A 15,157-nucleotide genomic window follows, 5' to 3' on the forward strand; every position below is an offset into this window, starting at 1 on the left:
GATAGATAGATGATAGATAGATAGATGATAGATAGAAGATAGATAGATGAGAGGGAGAGAGAGAGAGAGAGAGAGAGAGAGAGAGAGAGAGAGAGAGAGAGAGAGGGAAGAGATAAAGCTTTTTAGTGTTCTACCGCATGGTAAAACAGAAGGAAAGGTTTTCACTTACGGGATTGCCACGGGAGCCAGGAGGGCCAACTAAGCCTCTAGGACCAGGTTCACCCTACAAAGTAATTTTAGATAGCTAAATACCTGATCCACAATACAATTGGAGACTACTAGGCACATGTGAAGGTTGACAGTGTGGGGCAAACTCTGTGATGGTCTACCTCAGCCACAGTCTTGAGAATTAGCAACAACGTAGGCCTTGTTGTTTTGGTGTGCACACTGATATCAACTTACCTTTTCTCCAGTAGGGCCTGCAGGACCTGGAGGTCCCAAGGGACCTGGAAGACCCTGTAAATTAACAGAACATAAGTATGCTGAGGAAAAGTATGTACAAATATGTTCATGTTTGATTAAATAAGCATTTTTGTAGCATGATTGCTTTTGGAAGTCATTATCTACCATAGATGACATCACCTCTACACTGTCAGGACTTTTGCCATGGCATCTATGTCCTAGCAATGAGATTTTTCTCTACAAAACATTTTGGCCTCTTTCACCTAAGTCTCCTCAGTGCATGAAACTGTCTTCAAATTAATTCTAAATTGGCACCATTTTGTTAATGTATTCTTGCTTTTATAACCTGTTTAATTTTGTTAGTATCTATTTTGAATGTTGGTTATAGATTGAAAATTGGATTTTCTTTGTAATATTTTCAATTTTTAATATGATAAAAAAGTGTAATTGTTTTATTACATGTTTTCGGTGTTCATGATATAGCCATAAGCAGTCAAGTTTCATTGCTGTTGATGCTATTCTATACATAGGGAGAACAGGTCAGTTACCACCTAGGGCAGGACATGGAGCTTCACAATACATAATCACAACATTTAAAAGGATTGTTGGGAGTTCTTTATGAACAAGTTCTGTGTCAGTTTTATGTTTCTTCTTCATAGGCACCTCAATATTATTTTGTCATTATATATATATGTGTATATATATATACATGAAAGTAAAAAGTAAATAAATAATAAAAATTGACTTATTAATTGTGTGTTCTTGAGAAAAAAAGTTTTTTCTCAAGATATATAATGGAAAACATATTTTTCTAATAATTTTCTAAAACTTTGTAAAATCACTTTGTTGCTCATATGAGTAGAAAATATAAGTCCCCTATTAGTACAGGGGAGGCGTTCTTAAAACAAAGAAGACATGTTATTATTTTTTCTTATAGAAAATGACTCTTTCCTAAAACAATGTATTGCATTTACTACAAATAGAAAAATCATTGTATTTGCCCTGATCTATCACACAAATTCCCCTAAGTGCCATAGATACAGGGATATTTCTGTGTGTTTCCTTTCATTCTTTCAGGAAGGACTTTCCATTTTTATGGATCTAAATGCAAGGTAAGTAAAATAAACAGCCACTGTCAATTTACATCCAGTCTCAAACTGCATAATTTTTGTAGTCTTGACTATAAGACAACATGAGTAACTTTGTTGTTAAAACTTATAGCAAGGTTGTAGGGTAATGAGCAAAATGTAGGTTTGAAGCCCATAGTGGAAGATAACCTTTCCCTTTCTCTTACCCTTGCCCCATCATTTCCAGCTGTTCCTTCAGCACCTTTCTCTCCTATACCACCCTGGTAAAACACAAAATAACAAAGCACCAGTTATTCATTTACTTGTAATTTTGATACTCCAGATCAGCTTCATACACAAGCTTCATTCACAAGGTTTTACTAGTTCCCTTCATAGCTTCACCTACTACAGACTACAACAGCTCCTGGCTATGCATATTCTCAACCAAAAGGAAGATTATAAGACAGAAATTACTTATAATTCAGGCTAAGAGAAATAAGAAGCTGCTAAGGAAATTGTTTTCATAGTCTAAAGACTTGGGCTGGAAAACTTAATTAATAAAACACAGGACTTACTCTGTCACCCTTAGGGCCAGGCGTTCCTGCAATTCCTCTTTCTCCTGGCATGCCCTGAAGACCTGGTGGGCCTGTGTCTCCAATGATCCCAGTTGGACCTGGGTTGCCCTAAAATAAATGATGAGACAATATTAGTATATTAATATTAAAGCCTGTGAAGTTTCTGTTTGAGTCACTCTAAAACTGAATGTTAACAGTCAGATGGAGCTTAGATACTGATTAATACTCAGATTTTATATTAGGGAAACTGTGTCTGAGTGGAATTTCTTGAAAACAACCTAGATTTACATTTTGACTTTTGGCTTATACTTCCAAGTTCTCTCTTTTGTTCACCTCAGCCTCTCTATTATATTATTCTTTTTTCTAACTTAACTGTTTCTTAATATAATTTTAATTTTTATTTGCAACTAGCATATAAGTTATTTAAATTCACTGTGGAAATTTGAACATAATTTTGTTTTTGATGGTCCTCCTCATGCCCCCCAATCCCCTTTGGCACCTCTTACACTGTACCATCTCCAGTGGCTTCTTTTCTACTTTTATGTTTTGAAGTCAATATCCTTTCCCTCCTTGTATGGTCCTCAGTTTTATGATGCATACCCATCATGTATTTATAGAAAATTAAATACTAATTCAGATAAAAAGAAAAATAAATATCTTTTGAAGTATAATGGCTTGGATTGCCCTTGATTTCCCCTTTGTTGGTCATGACAGACATATTAATACTGTATTTAGAAAAAAGAAGCGTTTCATTATTTCCTTGGAAAACTTGTGAGATTAAGCTGGTTCCAAGTTAACTGCACAATCAAATTGAGAATGTCTTTGATCCAACCCTGTGGACCTTGATAAATTTAAAGGCATCTTTGTCAAACAATCATGCTAAATTTCACTTCAGTTCCTCATATTAGATTGTCATCTATCAATCCTAAACTGGTGCATTAAATCTTGTTCTCTATTTCCACGAAGGCTTGTTCTCTATTTTCACACCATCAGTAACTGTAATTGTGGAGCCAAGGCAAAGAATATGGAGCACACAGTTTGTTAGGCCTGTTAATAAAAAATGTTATTTTCCATTCCCTGCTATGTTCATTCATAGTAGTTACCAACAAGATGTATAAGTATCAGAGTGTGGAGGGGAGGGGGAGTTGTGTGTGAACACTAGTCATGTGCCCAGGCTCATCATTCCCACAACAGAAAGATCACTCTCTAGTTGCCAGAAAAAGCCCAACATGCACCAATTGAAGTTTCTTTTTTTTCTTTTTATAAGAAATAATTTAATTAGGTTATACTGAAAAGTCAAGAGAAGATGACTCCAGAAGCATCTGGCAAGTTCTAGAGCTTTCAAAAGCCCAGGTTGGAACTGCACTCACCTTTGGACCATCAGGTCCATGTCCTCCAGCCATGCCTTTCTCCCCGGGCAATCCAGTTATCCCTGGATCTCCTCTTTCTCCAGGATTCCCTCTTTCTCCCTAGTATGACACCAGGATGTGAAATCATCTCAATATTAATCTAAAATAAGTAAAATGTTTCTATAAAATGTTTTCTACTGGTGACATTTTGGTAGTAGAGCTATTCTAATAGCTCAGGTTTCCTAATTTAGTGATAAGAAACTAACTGCAATTAAAAGATACTCTATGTTCACAAGGTAAGCTATTTTTCAAATAGTACAATGACTTAATACTTAAAAATCAAGCACTCCTTAAAATAAATGATTTCATTTTATTCTGTAGCCAGTGGGAAACAAAATGAATCACACAAAAGAAAATAGCTACCCGAGGTCCTAATGGGCCAACTGCTCCAGGCTCTCCAGGAACACCCTGAACAAGTTTAAAAAAACAGAAGGCAAACATTGATCTAGATCTTGTATTATTAGAAATATTTTGAACTCAAACATTAAATTTTCTGTAGTTTACCATTAAAATAAACATTAAAGAATTAAAAATATATATGCTATTATAATTGTGGGATATCAATATAAAAATATCATATTTTCTGCAATGATTTATATTATGCCTAAATATTTTGTTATGTCTAAATTTTTTATTTTTGAGGGGCAATGAGAATGTGTAGGATATTCTCATGCACAGATAGAATATTAGATTTTGTTCAGAGACAACAGAACAGTCATATTGCCTTTTAAAAAATAAATTATCAGAAAGTATTTAAATAGTAAGAGAATAACATACAAAAGTACATAAAAGCCAGCCATTTCAACTTATCAATTTCAGTTATATTGAATGTAGAAATAAATAGTGATATATATATATATATATATATATATATATATATAATTTCCACTAGGATATATATTATATATTCCACTAAGAATTGCAGGATCAAAATAGCAGTAATGCTATTTCAAAACTTCTTCCTTTAATAATCATGGAGAACCCTGATGGAAGAAGGGGATCAGGAATTGTAGGAATCAGAGGGATAGGAAGGCACCAGAAACGTGGCTCAGAGAATCAACTAAGCAGGGCTCATAGGAGCTCAAAGAAACTGAAGTGGAAAACCAGAAGCCTGTCCAGGTCTGTGCCAGGCCCTCTGCACACATCCTGTAGCTGTAACTTGATGTTCTTGAGGGACTCCTCACAGTGGGAGTGGCAGTGTCTCTGACTCCTTTCCTTCTCTTTCGACCGTTTTCCTCCTAGCAGGTTGCCTTGTCCAGCCTTGATACGAGGGTTTGTGCCTAATCTTGTAGCTTGTTATGCACTGTTCTGTTGATATCACTGGGAACAGCCTGCTCTTGTCTTGAATGGAAATGGAGGAGCGGATCTCCAGGGAGGGGAGATAGGAAGAAAGACTGGGAGGAGTAGAAGGAGGGGAGGGGTGTGGACGGGATGTACTATATGAGAGAAGAATTTTTTAAATGATAACTTTATCAAGTCCTCTTCCAGATTTTTCTTCAGAAGTAAATCATTCTCCCTATAACATGATAGTTCTAAAACCCAAATCTGGAGGCAGCCATCTCTGCTTAAATAAATGCTTTTTGCCAATTTTCCTCTGCTCTAAAAATGAACAAATGAAGCCCAATTTAGGATTCCCTCTGATCTGGTCCCTCCTACATACCTCTAGCCTCATCTCTACCACTGTAGAGCGTGCTCCACACTTCCAACACTATTTCACATGCCTTAAAATGCTCAGCAAGCATTTGCATTTGCCATTCCCATTTTCTGAAACATTTTTCCAATTTGTCATGTATATCATTTAGATACATTTAGATACATTAATACTTTTGGAAAGTCTTCCTATACCAGGATGAATTCGACAATATAGTACTTTCCCTGCTGTAGCAATTGGATAGCACAAGTATTTTGTTTTGCTATATCCGCTCTGTCTCTCTGTCTCTGCCCCTCCTCCTCTCTCTGCTGTATTTATTTTTAGAAACACAGAACCACATAACCCACGACCAGTTTGCTTGGCTGAGGAGGTCCATTGCATAGCAGAGTCAAGCACATAGAGTGTTCAACAAATGTTTATGGAATGGTAATAAATATATCAATCCATCAAAGATAAAAGAGCAAAGCTCTGTGACAGTAAAATGCTTGTATCAATTCCAGACTGTGAATCATTCAGCAAACTTGCATAGCATAAGATACATAGGAAAATTGTGAGCCATAAACATAGGAAGTATCTGAGTTGTAAACATAGAAAACATGTGAGTTGTGAACATAGGAAGCATTCAAGTGAGTGATGAACGTAGGAAATACATGAGTTGTTAATATAGGAAGTATGTGTGCTGGGTTCCGAGGGTATGAACTGCGTGACTTTGGGGTAGTTGCTTAACATTTGAGTCCCTTGAATTGCTTAACAGAAAAACATACAGCTTCACTCTTAAAAGATGATGTTGTAGTCCATCAATTTATACTTCTGATATTATTATTTAAAAACTTACCTGGTCACCAGCCTTTCCACCTTCTCCAGGTGGCCCTGGAGGCCCAGGAAGTCCCTAAAACAAAAGTAACAAATAAAACCAATGATTCACTAAAAGTTTAATCAGATACCAATACCAAATACTTTACATTTATACTTCATTGTTTTTTCCTGCAAAAAAACAGTGCATGGATATTTTAAGCAAGAGTTATGGAAAATATTGTCCAAGTATATTAAGAAAGCTACCTAGCGTAAAGCACAGGAGATTCTGAATTTATAATGCTAGATTCTTATTTATCCATACCACGTAAAAATAAAGATAAGAATATAACAGGTTCTTCATGTTCATAGAATCTGTTATGGCTTTATCACAATGTTTGAACATGCTAGACTATTACTAGAAAAAGGTCTTAGGTTTACATAAACTAATTTTTATGCCTTTATATAATGTATACTATATGGAAGCATTCTGTGATCATTTATTCAACAAGAAGTTTTAGAGACTGTTCCAGTAATATCAGATAAGCTTAAGTTTAATAAACCTTATTGGGATATAGGGAACATTTTATATTGTGAATTTCTTTTTGTTGTTGTTATTTATTTATTTAATGTATATGAGCCACCATGTGATTGCTGGGTATTGAACTCAGCACCTCTGGAAGAGCAGTCAGTGCTCTTAACCACTGAGCCATCCCACCAGCCCATTGTTTGGTTTTTTTTTTTTTTTCAGAGACAGGATATTACTTATCATTGAACAATAATGTTTGGTTAAATACAGCCATCTATACTGTCTAATATAAAGATTTCTGTTTTGAAAATTAAAGAAACTTGCCTCATTCAAACATTCTATCATGTGCATGTATACATACATACTCATATATATAGGGTCTCACTCTACATTCTAGCCCTGCCTGGAATTTAATAGGTAGCACAAGCTGGCTGTATACTCTCAGCCAATCCCCTAACTCAGTCTCACAACTGGTAGAAGTGCAGGTGCGAGCATTGACAACTGACTACTTTCTGTATTCTTAAAAAACAACAAAAAAGTATGTTTAAAAGCAATTCACAGAGTAGATGAAAACTTAAATTAGTGCATACCTGAAAGCCAGTAGGGCCTGGAGGTCCCTGCTCTCCTCTTTCCCCAGCTAGGCCCTAAGTCAAAAAAAAAAAGCATGAATCCCACCAGAATTTTATGTCTACTTCCTGTTTCCATGAACTAGGAATACTCATCATTTTGTATTTCTTCCAACAACCCACTTTACATATTAGCCAGATAATAAAATAGTATTAAAAATAACCAAAAGCTATTATCTGAATTCCTTGAAAATAAGAACATTTCATTTAAAAAGACGGTGAAGAATTTACAGCATGGTTTGTTGTTGATGTTATTATTGATGTTGTTTTTGTCGTTTTTGTTATTTTTAGTTCAAACATAAAAGGACTAGAGCCAATCATAGATGAAATACTGGAAACATGTTTCCTATATCAATTTAAAATGTTGTGTTTCTATTTAAGTTTATTTCTATTCATCATAATTCATTTTTAATTCTAAAATAGAATGATTAAAGAAAGCAATGTTAGCATTTTATAGGCTATTTAAACTGACCCCAAGAAACCTAAATATGTGAAAATATCTTTGATAACCAATGTAAAAATCTGAGAATAAAAATGTAACATCAAGAGATGAACATCATTTCTTGTTACCTTTTCAAAACCAGACAACTTCAATACATTTTGTAAGATAAATTATCAAAAGTAAAATATAATTAATAACTCTTCATGTATACATTTTAAATAAAATACATTATAAAATGTTTCAAACACTATTTTTCTTAATTGATCTGTTGTTTTTCTTTAACTATGGTATACAAAGAACAGCCTTTGTCACAATATACCACTTTACTCTCTAAAATTAGATCAGTCTTTTTTTACAGAAAGGAGAGTAAAATAAAAACTGAAATTTATCTTCAGTCTCTTATTTCCTCATTCCATTTCCCTGAAACTTACTTATGAGTAATTTTGGAGAAACAATGAGAAACGCAACGTTCAAATGAACTATATCATCAAAGAAAGTCACATACCGGAGGTCCCACGGGACCTGAAGGACCAACTTCTCCATCTTTGCCAGGAGCCCCCTAGGATAACATGGACATTTTAGGTGAGACCATCAGATTTTGTGTGGTTTTATATCCTTTGTATTCAATCCGAGAAAATGAATACCTACCCTTTGCCCAGGCACGCCAGCATTCCCAGCTTCTCCTGGTTTTCCAAGGTCACCCTAAAGAATAAATAAACAGTATTCTAAATCCATTTAATTCAAGAAATATATCTTGGCCTCCAACAGCCAATTCCAGTGGGCTATTAAACATTGTTCTCTGTACTCACACTGCTACCTTTGGGGCCTGGAAGGCCCATGCTTCCAGGCTGCCCTCTGATACCGATGGAGCCTGGAGGACCTGGCCGGCCATCTTCACCAGGAGCACCCTGAAGGGTTGACAGCAGGCAGGTAAGTTGAGTGTGAGCTGTTTCTAAAAGAACCGCTCTACCCATATTGTTGCCAGTCTTTCCTAACAGAAGTCACTTTAACTAAATATTAATCTTCTCATGTTTATCTCTTAGTGAATGAGAAAAGCTGTTGTTTTCCTATAAAGCCCTGAAGTACTTTGAGCAGTTAGAACAGAAGTTCTAATTTTGCTCCATTCATAAGTCTCCTTGTTGCCATCTCCTAAGCCTCTCATAATAAGGGGCAGGCCTTTCCTTCCTTTATTTACTCTGTTTTGTAGTCTTAAACATTAAAAATTCCCATTTCACACTATATTTTTAAAAAAGATTCAAATACATAAGTTGACAACATATTTATTTCTAAGCTTGTAAACGTAGAATGCAATCAGGGAAAGAGAATATTATTAAACATATTTTGACAGTATTTAAATACATTACTTCAACTTTTTCACTGAAGTAATTTCAATTTCAAACGTTCAATTAAGAAAACTTAACTTACATTTTGTTCAATTTGAAAATCCAAAGATACTAAGAAATTATTACTAGTGGACACTTAAAAATGTAATTCTTACCATCATTCACACCATAACCAAATATAACTTACACATCTACGGGAGAATGTTAAAAGTGATAGAATTATTTAAATTTCTTACCAAAGGCCCAAGTTTTCCTTCAGGACCTTGAACACCAGGATTTCCTGTCAGGCCCTGACAATGAAAATCAACTGTTAATCTTTTGTTGAACAGCAGTTGAAGTAAAGACTTTAAACAGAAAAAAACAATATTTTATTGGAGACAACTAAACAGAAGGGCAATTTCACAGTTCAAATAAAAATTTAAATGACATTTTGTTAAATTAAACAAGAATTTTCTTTACCAAAGGTCAAACAAGTTACTTTAAGCCTGAAATTTAAAAGTGTAAAAATTTACAAATAGATAATGTTCTGATAACAAATGGTAAAGTTATTTGTATATATTCCTTTGAAAAATGTCTTTTAGAAATTACTGCATTTTAGATGTCAAAAAAGCATAGCAGCATTTTTAAAATAATACATCCGTTCATAAGAATTAAATCAAAGCTTCGTGTTGTAAAACGAGCTAAATATAAAATTAGGAAATGAAACATTGAAAACTGTGGAAGTACTTGAGTGTCACCATAGCATATAACTGTAGGCTTCTCACCCGAGCACCTGGAAGCCCAGGTTCACCTGGACGTCCTGGGTCTCCCTGGCCTCCTTTTGGCCCCGAAGAACCTACAGGACCACGCTCTCCCTGCGCACCCTGGTTCAAAGAAGACAGACAGGGCAAAATTGAAACAAAGCAAAAAGAGGTTAAGTTTTTATTTTCCAACTACATACCAAAATGTAATTTTTGTTAAAGATATTACAAAGATCTATTTGAAAACAATGTCACTGAATATTTCATTTTAACCTGCATCCTGTATGAAAATTATCTTTTCCATGATTAAGGAAAGAAAGCTGAAATTTCAGCCTCTCTTCAATAAGGGAAGAATTTTACATTTTAAATTTCATCCAAACTAAAGCATGACAACCTTTTGCTCTCAGGAGCGAACTGGAAAAGTCTGAAAGCAAAGCCTCATATTATCAAATTACCGTTTATCTCCCAGGCCTTCCTAATGCTAAAAAAGAGAAAAAATAAACAAGATAGCTTTGGGGTTAGGTCCAACACTTGCTTCTACATCCCTTACGGGTATGGACTTATATGGGTGAGGGGCAGAACCTCAATCTGGAAATGTCAGCTTTGTTGTGATCTTACCTTTGGTCCAGGTAAACCATCAGACCCTGGAAAACCACGATTGCCAGGAGCTCCCTACAATGGACCGAAATGCAATTTTAAGATGTTATCATTGGGGCATGTACCTAGTAAAAGGTTTTATTTCTGGTATTATCAGATTTTCAGAGCTCTGACCAAGTTAACACAGCAAAAGGTAAACATAAAAAAAACTTACTAGAAAAGTTACTTAAAAGTTTGACAAACATGAGTAGTGAACCAAATCTTTTTAAGGAAATCTTCTAAAAATTAGTTGTAAAATAAATACATAAAAGTCTAATATATAGAGACAGAAGCACAATCACTGTCTACTGTGATCAAAGTGCCAACAATAATATGTTTTCTGTCTCTTGTAGAAGACTTTGGCTTTCACTAAAACTATTAAAACAGGAAATCAGCATTGTTCGTTCATGTCCATTTTCTTATACCCCGCCGACCCCAACCTTTCATACTCTGTAAAACTGCCAAGTTCTCTCTTGCCCTCCCTGCTGAGAACTGAGTGTTCTATCTGCCATGTTCCCCAGCAGGCGTCTCCTCCTCCAGACTCAGCACACTGCTGTCCTCTCAAACTCCTGTGTCTCCTACCACCTAATCTAGCATTTATCCCTGACATCCACCCATCCCCACTCTCCACTGTCACCCATTAGTTAATACTGTACGGGGCACTTACTAAATGTGTTTGACTGTTCAGTGCCCGGTAACAAACCCATTCACTATAATCCACACGAGGACTAAGACCACAAGTTTCTTGCTCACTGATGTATCCCAAGCACTTAAAGCTCAAACTGGCTTACACTAATCAGTCAATATTTGCTGAATCAATGAGTGAAGCTTAAATAGACACCTGTCTCTTTTTACAGTGAGATAAACACACTACGCCCTACAAGGCATCTTCATCAGCTCTTTCTTGCTTTATGTTTCCTTTTTACTCACAATTTACTCATGTAACTTCCCAAAACACATGTACAACAGAGGGGACAAACAACTTTATTATTCACATTTACCCTTTCTCCCATTGGTCCTGGAGGACCAACTGTGCCTGGGTCACCTCGAGGACCTCTTTTGCCTTCTTCACCAGGTGGACCAATAGGACCCTGAATACCATGTGGCCCCTATTAAAACAGAAGGACAGGTCCCAGAAAGTCATTCAGGAAATTCATCTAATGAAGTCAGTAAACAATTCAAAAAATGTTACTTACTTTATCCCATGCTATTTTTAAATACATGAAAATTTTAAGTGATATACCTCTAGACAATATTTATATTTTTATCATTATAATAATGAAGGCTTACTGGTTCTCCCTTTGGGCCAGCTTCTCCTTTGAAACCTGGAACTCCTGGATCACCCTAAAGTAAAATATCATTGGTTGAAAGAAGTGGGGAATTTAGCCAGTTCCTCCTGTTCTAATTCAGTACAGTGAATAGGCTGCTGAGTTTATACTGAATTAGTACTAAAATAAAATGCAATAAATTGTGTGCATGTTCACATGGAGTAAGAGACCTTGTGTGGAGTCAATGGGCACCTGAGTGCCTGCTCCCACCTCCCAAGCCCTAGGCTTTCAAGCATGGTCCTCCATGCCCAGCATGGATATACATATATATTTATGTAACAAGATTAATAAATTTGAAAGAGAAAAAGAAGGGGTATACAGGAGGATTTGGAAGAAGGAAAGGGGAAAGGAAAGTGGTAAAATGATGTAATTACACTAAAATCTAAGAATATTTAGGCCAATATTTAACAGATATTACCGATTGTCCTCGGATTCCCTGAGGTCCAGTACTGCCCTGAGGGCCAGGAGATCCTGGGGGCCCTGCCAAGCCGGGAGGGCCAGAGGTTCCAGCAGAGCCCTATCAATAGCAAAGATGACATGATGAGCTGATGAGCAGAAGCCTCACTCACAATCTAAAGCCAAAGACTACATCCCTTTGGAAACCACCTGACATAAGTGCTGGTACTTACTGTGGGGCCTTTGGCGCCAGGTGTACCATCGGTCCCCACTACACCCTAAAAAGTACATGAAACATATTTTGAAAATTAAGCTACATTTGACACATCTAGTATAGTATTCAGATCACCTAAGAATAGGCAGGAAAATTGAAAAAATAAATAACATTTTTATTATTATATATTTATGTATATGTATATATAATTAGTATAGGATTATATAATTATAACATTACTTTTTGTGAGTAACCTTTCGATAAGATAAAAAAGCTGACTGTATTGGCATGTAAAGAATTCTTTTCCTGAGTGTTAATAATTCAGAATTGATTATATAAAATAAGCTACGTTTTTCTGATACTGTGATAAATAAGCATCTTTCTGGGCTAGCGCTTAGATATGTTAGGCACTTACGGGAAGACCATGAGAGCCAGCTGGACCAGGTGGCCCAGTTTCACCTCTCTGCCCCTGAGGACCTTCAGGGCCTCGGGCCCCAGTAGGACCTGCTTCTCCCTAAAGGGATGGAAAGGAAAATGTTAACTTAGGTAAAACACTTGTATTGTGGTGTACAAGTGATTGCATATTTGGAGTTTACCACTTTCAATCTAAGTACTTGAAGCTACTAAGGACTTGTTTCTTTTCATGGTAAACCTGAACATTTGAAGTCCAACAAGAAACTGCACAATTACAGCTTGGTTGAAACACAGAAGGCAACAGAATATTGGCAAATGCACCCTCAATCCAATACTATTTTAAAGCTAAAATTTGTTACAGGCCCACTAAGTCCTTGAATGGGTTAAACTTACCATAAAATTACAGGCAAAATTTCACACTATCATTTAGAGACAATAACTTTTTTTCCTTTCTATATAACGTATATAATATGTAATTATATAATATGTCTAATAAAATATATATAATTATGTTTCAAAACAGGATAGGTTTTGACTTATTAAAAGGTCACTTATTGACCTTCAAAGAAATATTTATTCAATGGATAGAAAACACATAGTTTTGAAGTAGTTAATAAACTACTTGATAGCTTTTGGTAACATAAAAGTGAAAAGTGAAGGTTTTAACAAATAAACAACACTTTCTCTTCTATAAACTAAAGGATGTTAAAATGACAGCAATAATAATGGAATGGAAGGCCATGGCAACCTTCACTTCAGTCCAAGATGCTGATGTAGACAGCAAAGCCATATTCACTTAACTTTCATTCATGTAAACAAACTTAGTATGAGTTTCTTCTATGCAATTTTTGAGGCACATTTGTACCACAAGTATTTCCTGTATTTTTCTGGAATTCAAGTTTAGCTCCTATATTTCATCCTGCATAATATGTATCTATATATATCTAATCTCAGAAGAACTAAGAAAACTCAATTTGCAAGCTTTAAGAGGCTAGTCTATAGTAACAAAACATATTAAATTCCTTTCATCCTTCCATTCTTCACTGAAATGCAAATGACTGGATATGAATGTTGATCCATAGATAGCCAGAAACTATGGTGCAATCTTAGAGAAATTGCTATAACTAAAGACCCAGGGATTTTATGATAAGAGAGTAAGGATGTAAAGACAGTGAAGTAAATTCTGAGATATACATAACTTACTATATTAAGTTTTATTAAGAAGGATGCTACTGCTTTTTAGGGCTGGGGCAGACACAGAGTTGGTCTGCTCCTGTGGAGATACTGAATCCTAAGCCATCCTAGAGAACCCACTGCACTCAGAGCAGCCTGTAAGAACTCCATCTCACTCCCTAAGGCCCAGAGTTACATCTGAGAGCCAGGGACATTCAGGACCCACCAGCTACCCAAAACCCGCCCCTCCGGAATTCCACTTCCCTTCCGCCCATGCCTGGTTCTTTGGGCTGGGGAAGACTCAGAGTTGGTCTGCTCCTGTGGAGATACTGAATCCTGAGCCATCCTAGAGGACCCACTGCACTCAGAGCAGCAGACACCTAGCTGGTTTGCACTTGGCAGACATCGCATCCTGAGCCACCCTAGAGGAACTACTGCACCCAGAGCAGAAGGATTCCCAGATCCAAGAGGTGGCCTGAGTCCCAGGAGTTTTTCCACCCAGGAGATTAGGATCATAAGACCACAGAGACATCTAGACTCTGAGGAGCTCTGCCACAAGCAAGATAACAGGAAATACAGACTCCAGTCTTAAACAGTGAGGGCAGGTAACACTAGAGTTAACCAGATGGTGAAAGGCAAGCATAAGAACATAAGCAACAGAAACCAAAGTTTCTTGGCATCATCAGTACCCAGTTCTCCCAATACACGAAGCCCTGGACACCCCATCACACCGGAAAAGCAGGATTCAGAATTAAAATCACTTCTCATGATGATGATAGAGGATTATAAGAAGGACATAAGTAACTCCCTTAAAGAAATACAGGAGAGTACAAGTAAACAGGTAGAAGCCCTTAAAGAGGAATCACAGAAATCCCTTAAAGAACCGAAAGAAAACACAAAGAAGGAATTAAACAAAAACATTCAGGATCTGAAAATGGAAATAGAAATAATAAAGAAAGCTCAAAGGGAGACAACCATGGAGACAGAAAACCTAGGAAAGTGATCAGGAGTCATAGGCACAAGCATCACCAACCGAATACAAGAGATAGAAGAGAGAATCTCAAATGCAGAAGATACTATGGAAAATATTGACACAGTTGTCAAAGAAAATGCAAAATACAAAAAACTCCTAACTCAAAACATCCAGGAAATCCAGGACACAATGAGAAGACCAAACCTAAAGATAATAGGTATAGATGAGAATGAAGATTCCCAACTTAAAGGGCCAGTAAATATCTTCAACAAAATTATTGAGGAAAACTTCCCTAACCTAAAGAACAAGATACCCATAAATATACAAGAAGCCTACAGAACACCAAATAGACTAGACCAGAAAAGAAATACCTCCTGTCACATAATAATCAAAACATCAGATGCACAAAACAAAGAAAAAATACTAAAAGCAGTAAGGGAAAAAGTC

The 15,157-nt window shown here is 36.2% G+C and overlaps 1 protein-coding gene across 1 annotated transcript in view; it reads right to left on the bottom strand.

The window, feature by feature from the left end:
- Col5a2 (collagen type V alpha 2 chain) overlaps positions 1 to 15,157 on the bottom strand; it is a 129,662-nt gene that overhangs the window by 16,852 nt on the left and 97,653 nt on the right. The window contains exons 19-37 of the mRNA XM_028765636.1: positions 12,566 to 12,664; positions 12,170 to 12,214; positions 11,959 to 12,057; positions 11,503 to 11,556; positions 11,214 to 11,321; positions 10,195 to 10,248; positions 9,601 to 9,699; positions 9,073 to 9,126; positions 8,303 to 8,401; positions 8,142 to 8,195; positions 7,999 to 8,052; positions 7,016 to 7,069; positions 5,940 to 5,993; positions 3,817 to 3,861; positions 3,415 to 3,513; positions 2,045 to 2,152; positions 1,697 to 1,750; positions 403 to 456; positions 170 to 223 (exon numbers count right to left, since the gene is read on the bottom strand). Coding sequence (XP_028621469.1) covers positions 170 to 223; positions 403 to 456; positions 1,697 to 1,750; positions 2,045 to 2,152; positions 3,415 to 3,513; positions 3,817 to 3,861; positions 5,940 to 5,993; positions 7,016 to 7,069; positions 7,999 to 8,052; positions 8,142 to 8,195; positions 8,303 to 8,401; positions 9,073 to 9,126; positions 9,601 to 9,699; positions 10,195 to 10,248; positions 11,214 to 11,321; positions 11,503 to 11,556; positions 11,959 to 12,057; positions 12,170 to 12,214; positions 12,566 to 12,664 — 1,341 coding nt within the window. The remainder of the gene's footprint in view (positions 1 to 169; positions 224 to 402; positions 457 to 1,696; positions 1,751 to 2,044; positions 2,153 to 3,414; positions 3,514 to 3,816; positions 3,862 to 5,939; positions 5,994 to 7,015; positions 7,070 to 7,998; positions 8,053 to 8,141; positions 8,196 to 8,302; positions 8,402 to 9,072; positions 9,127 to 9,600; positions 9,700 to 10,194; positions 10,249 to 11,213; positions 11,322 to 11,502; positions 11,557 to 11,958; positions 12,058 to 12,169; positions 12,215 to 12,565; positions 12,665 to 15,157) is intronic.

This window comes from Grammomys surdaster, unplaced genomic scaffold (genome assembly GCF_004785775.1).
Source record: "Grammomys surdaster isolate TR1022 unplaced genomic scaffold, NIH_TR_1.0 165, whole genome shotgun sequence".
Classification (NCBI taxonomy): Eukaryota; Metazoa; Chordata; class Mammalia; order Rodentia; family Muridae; genus Grammomys; species Grammomys surdaster.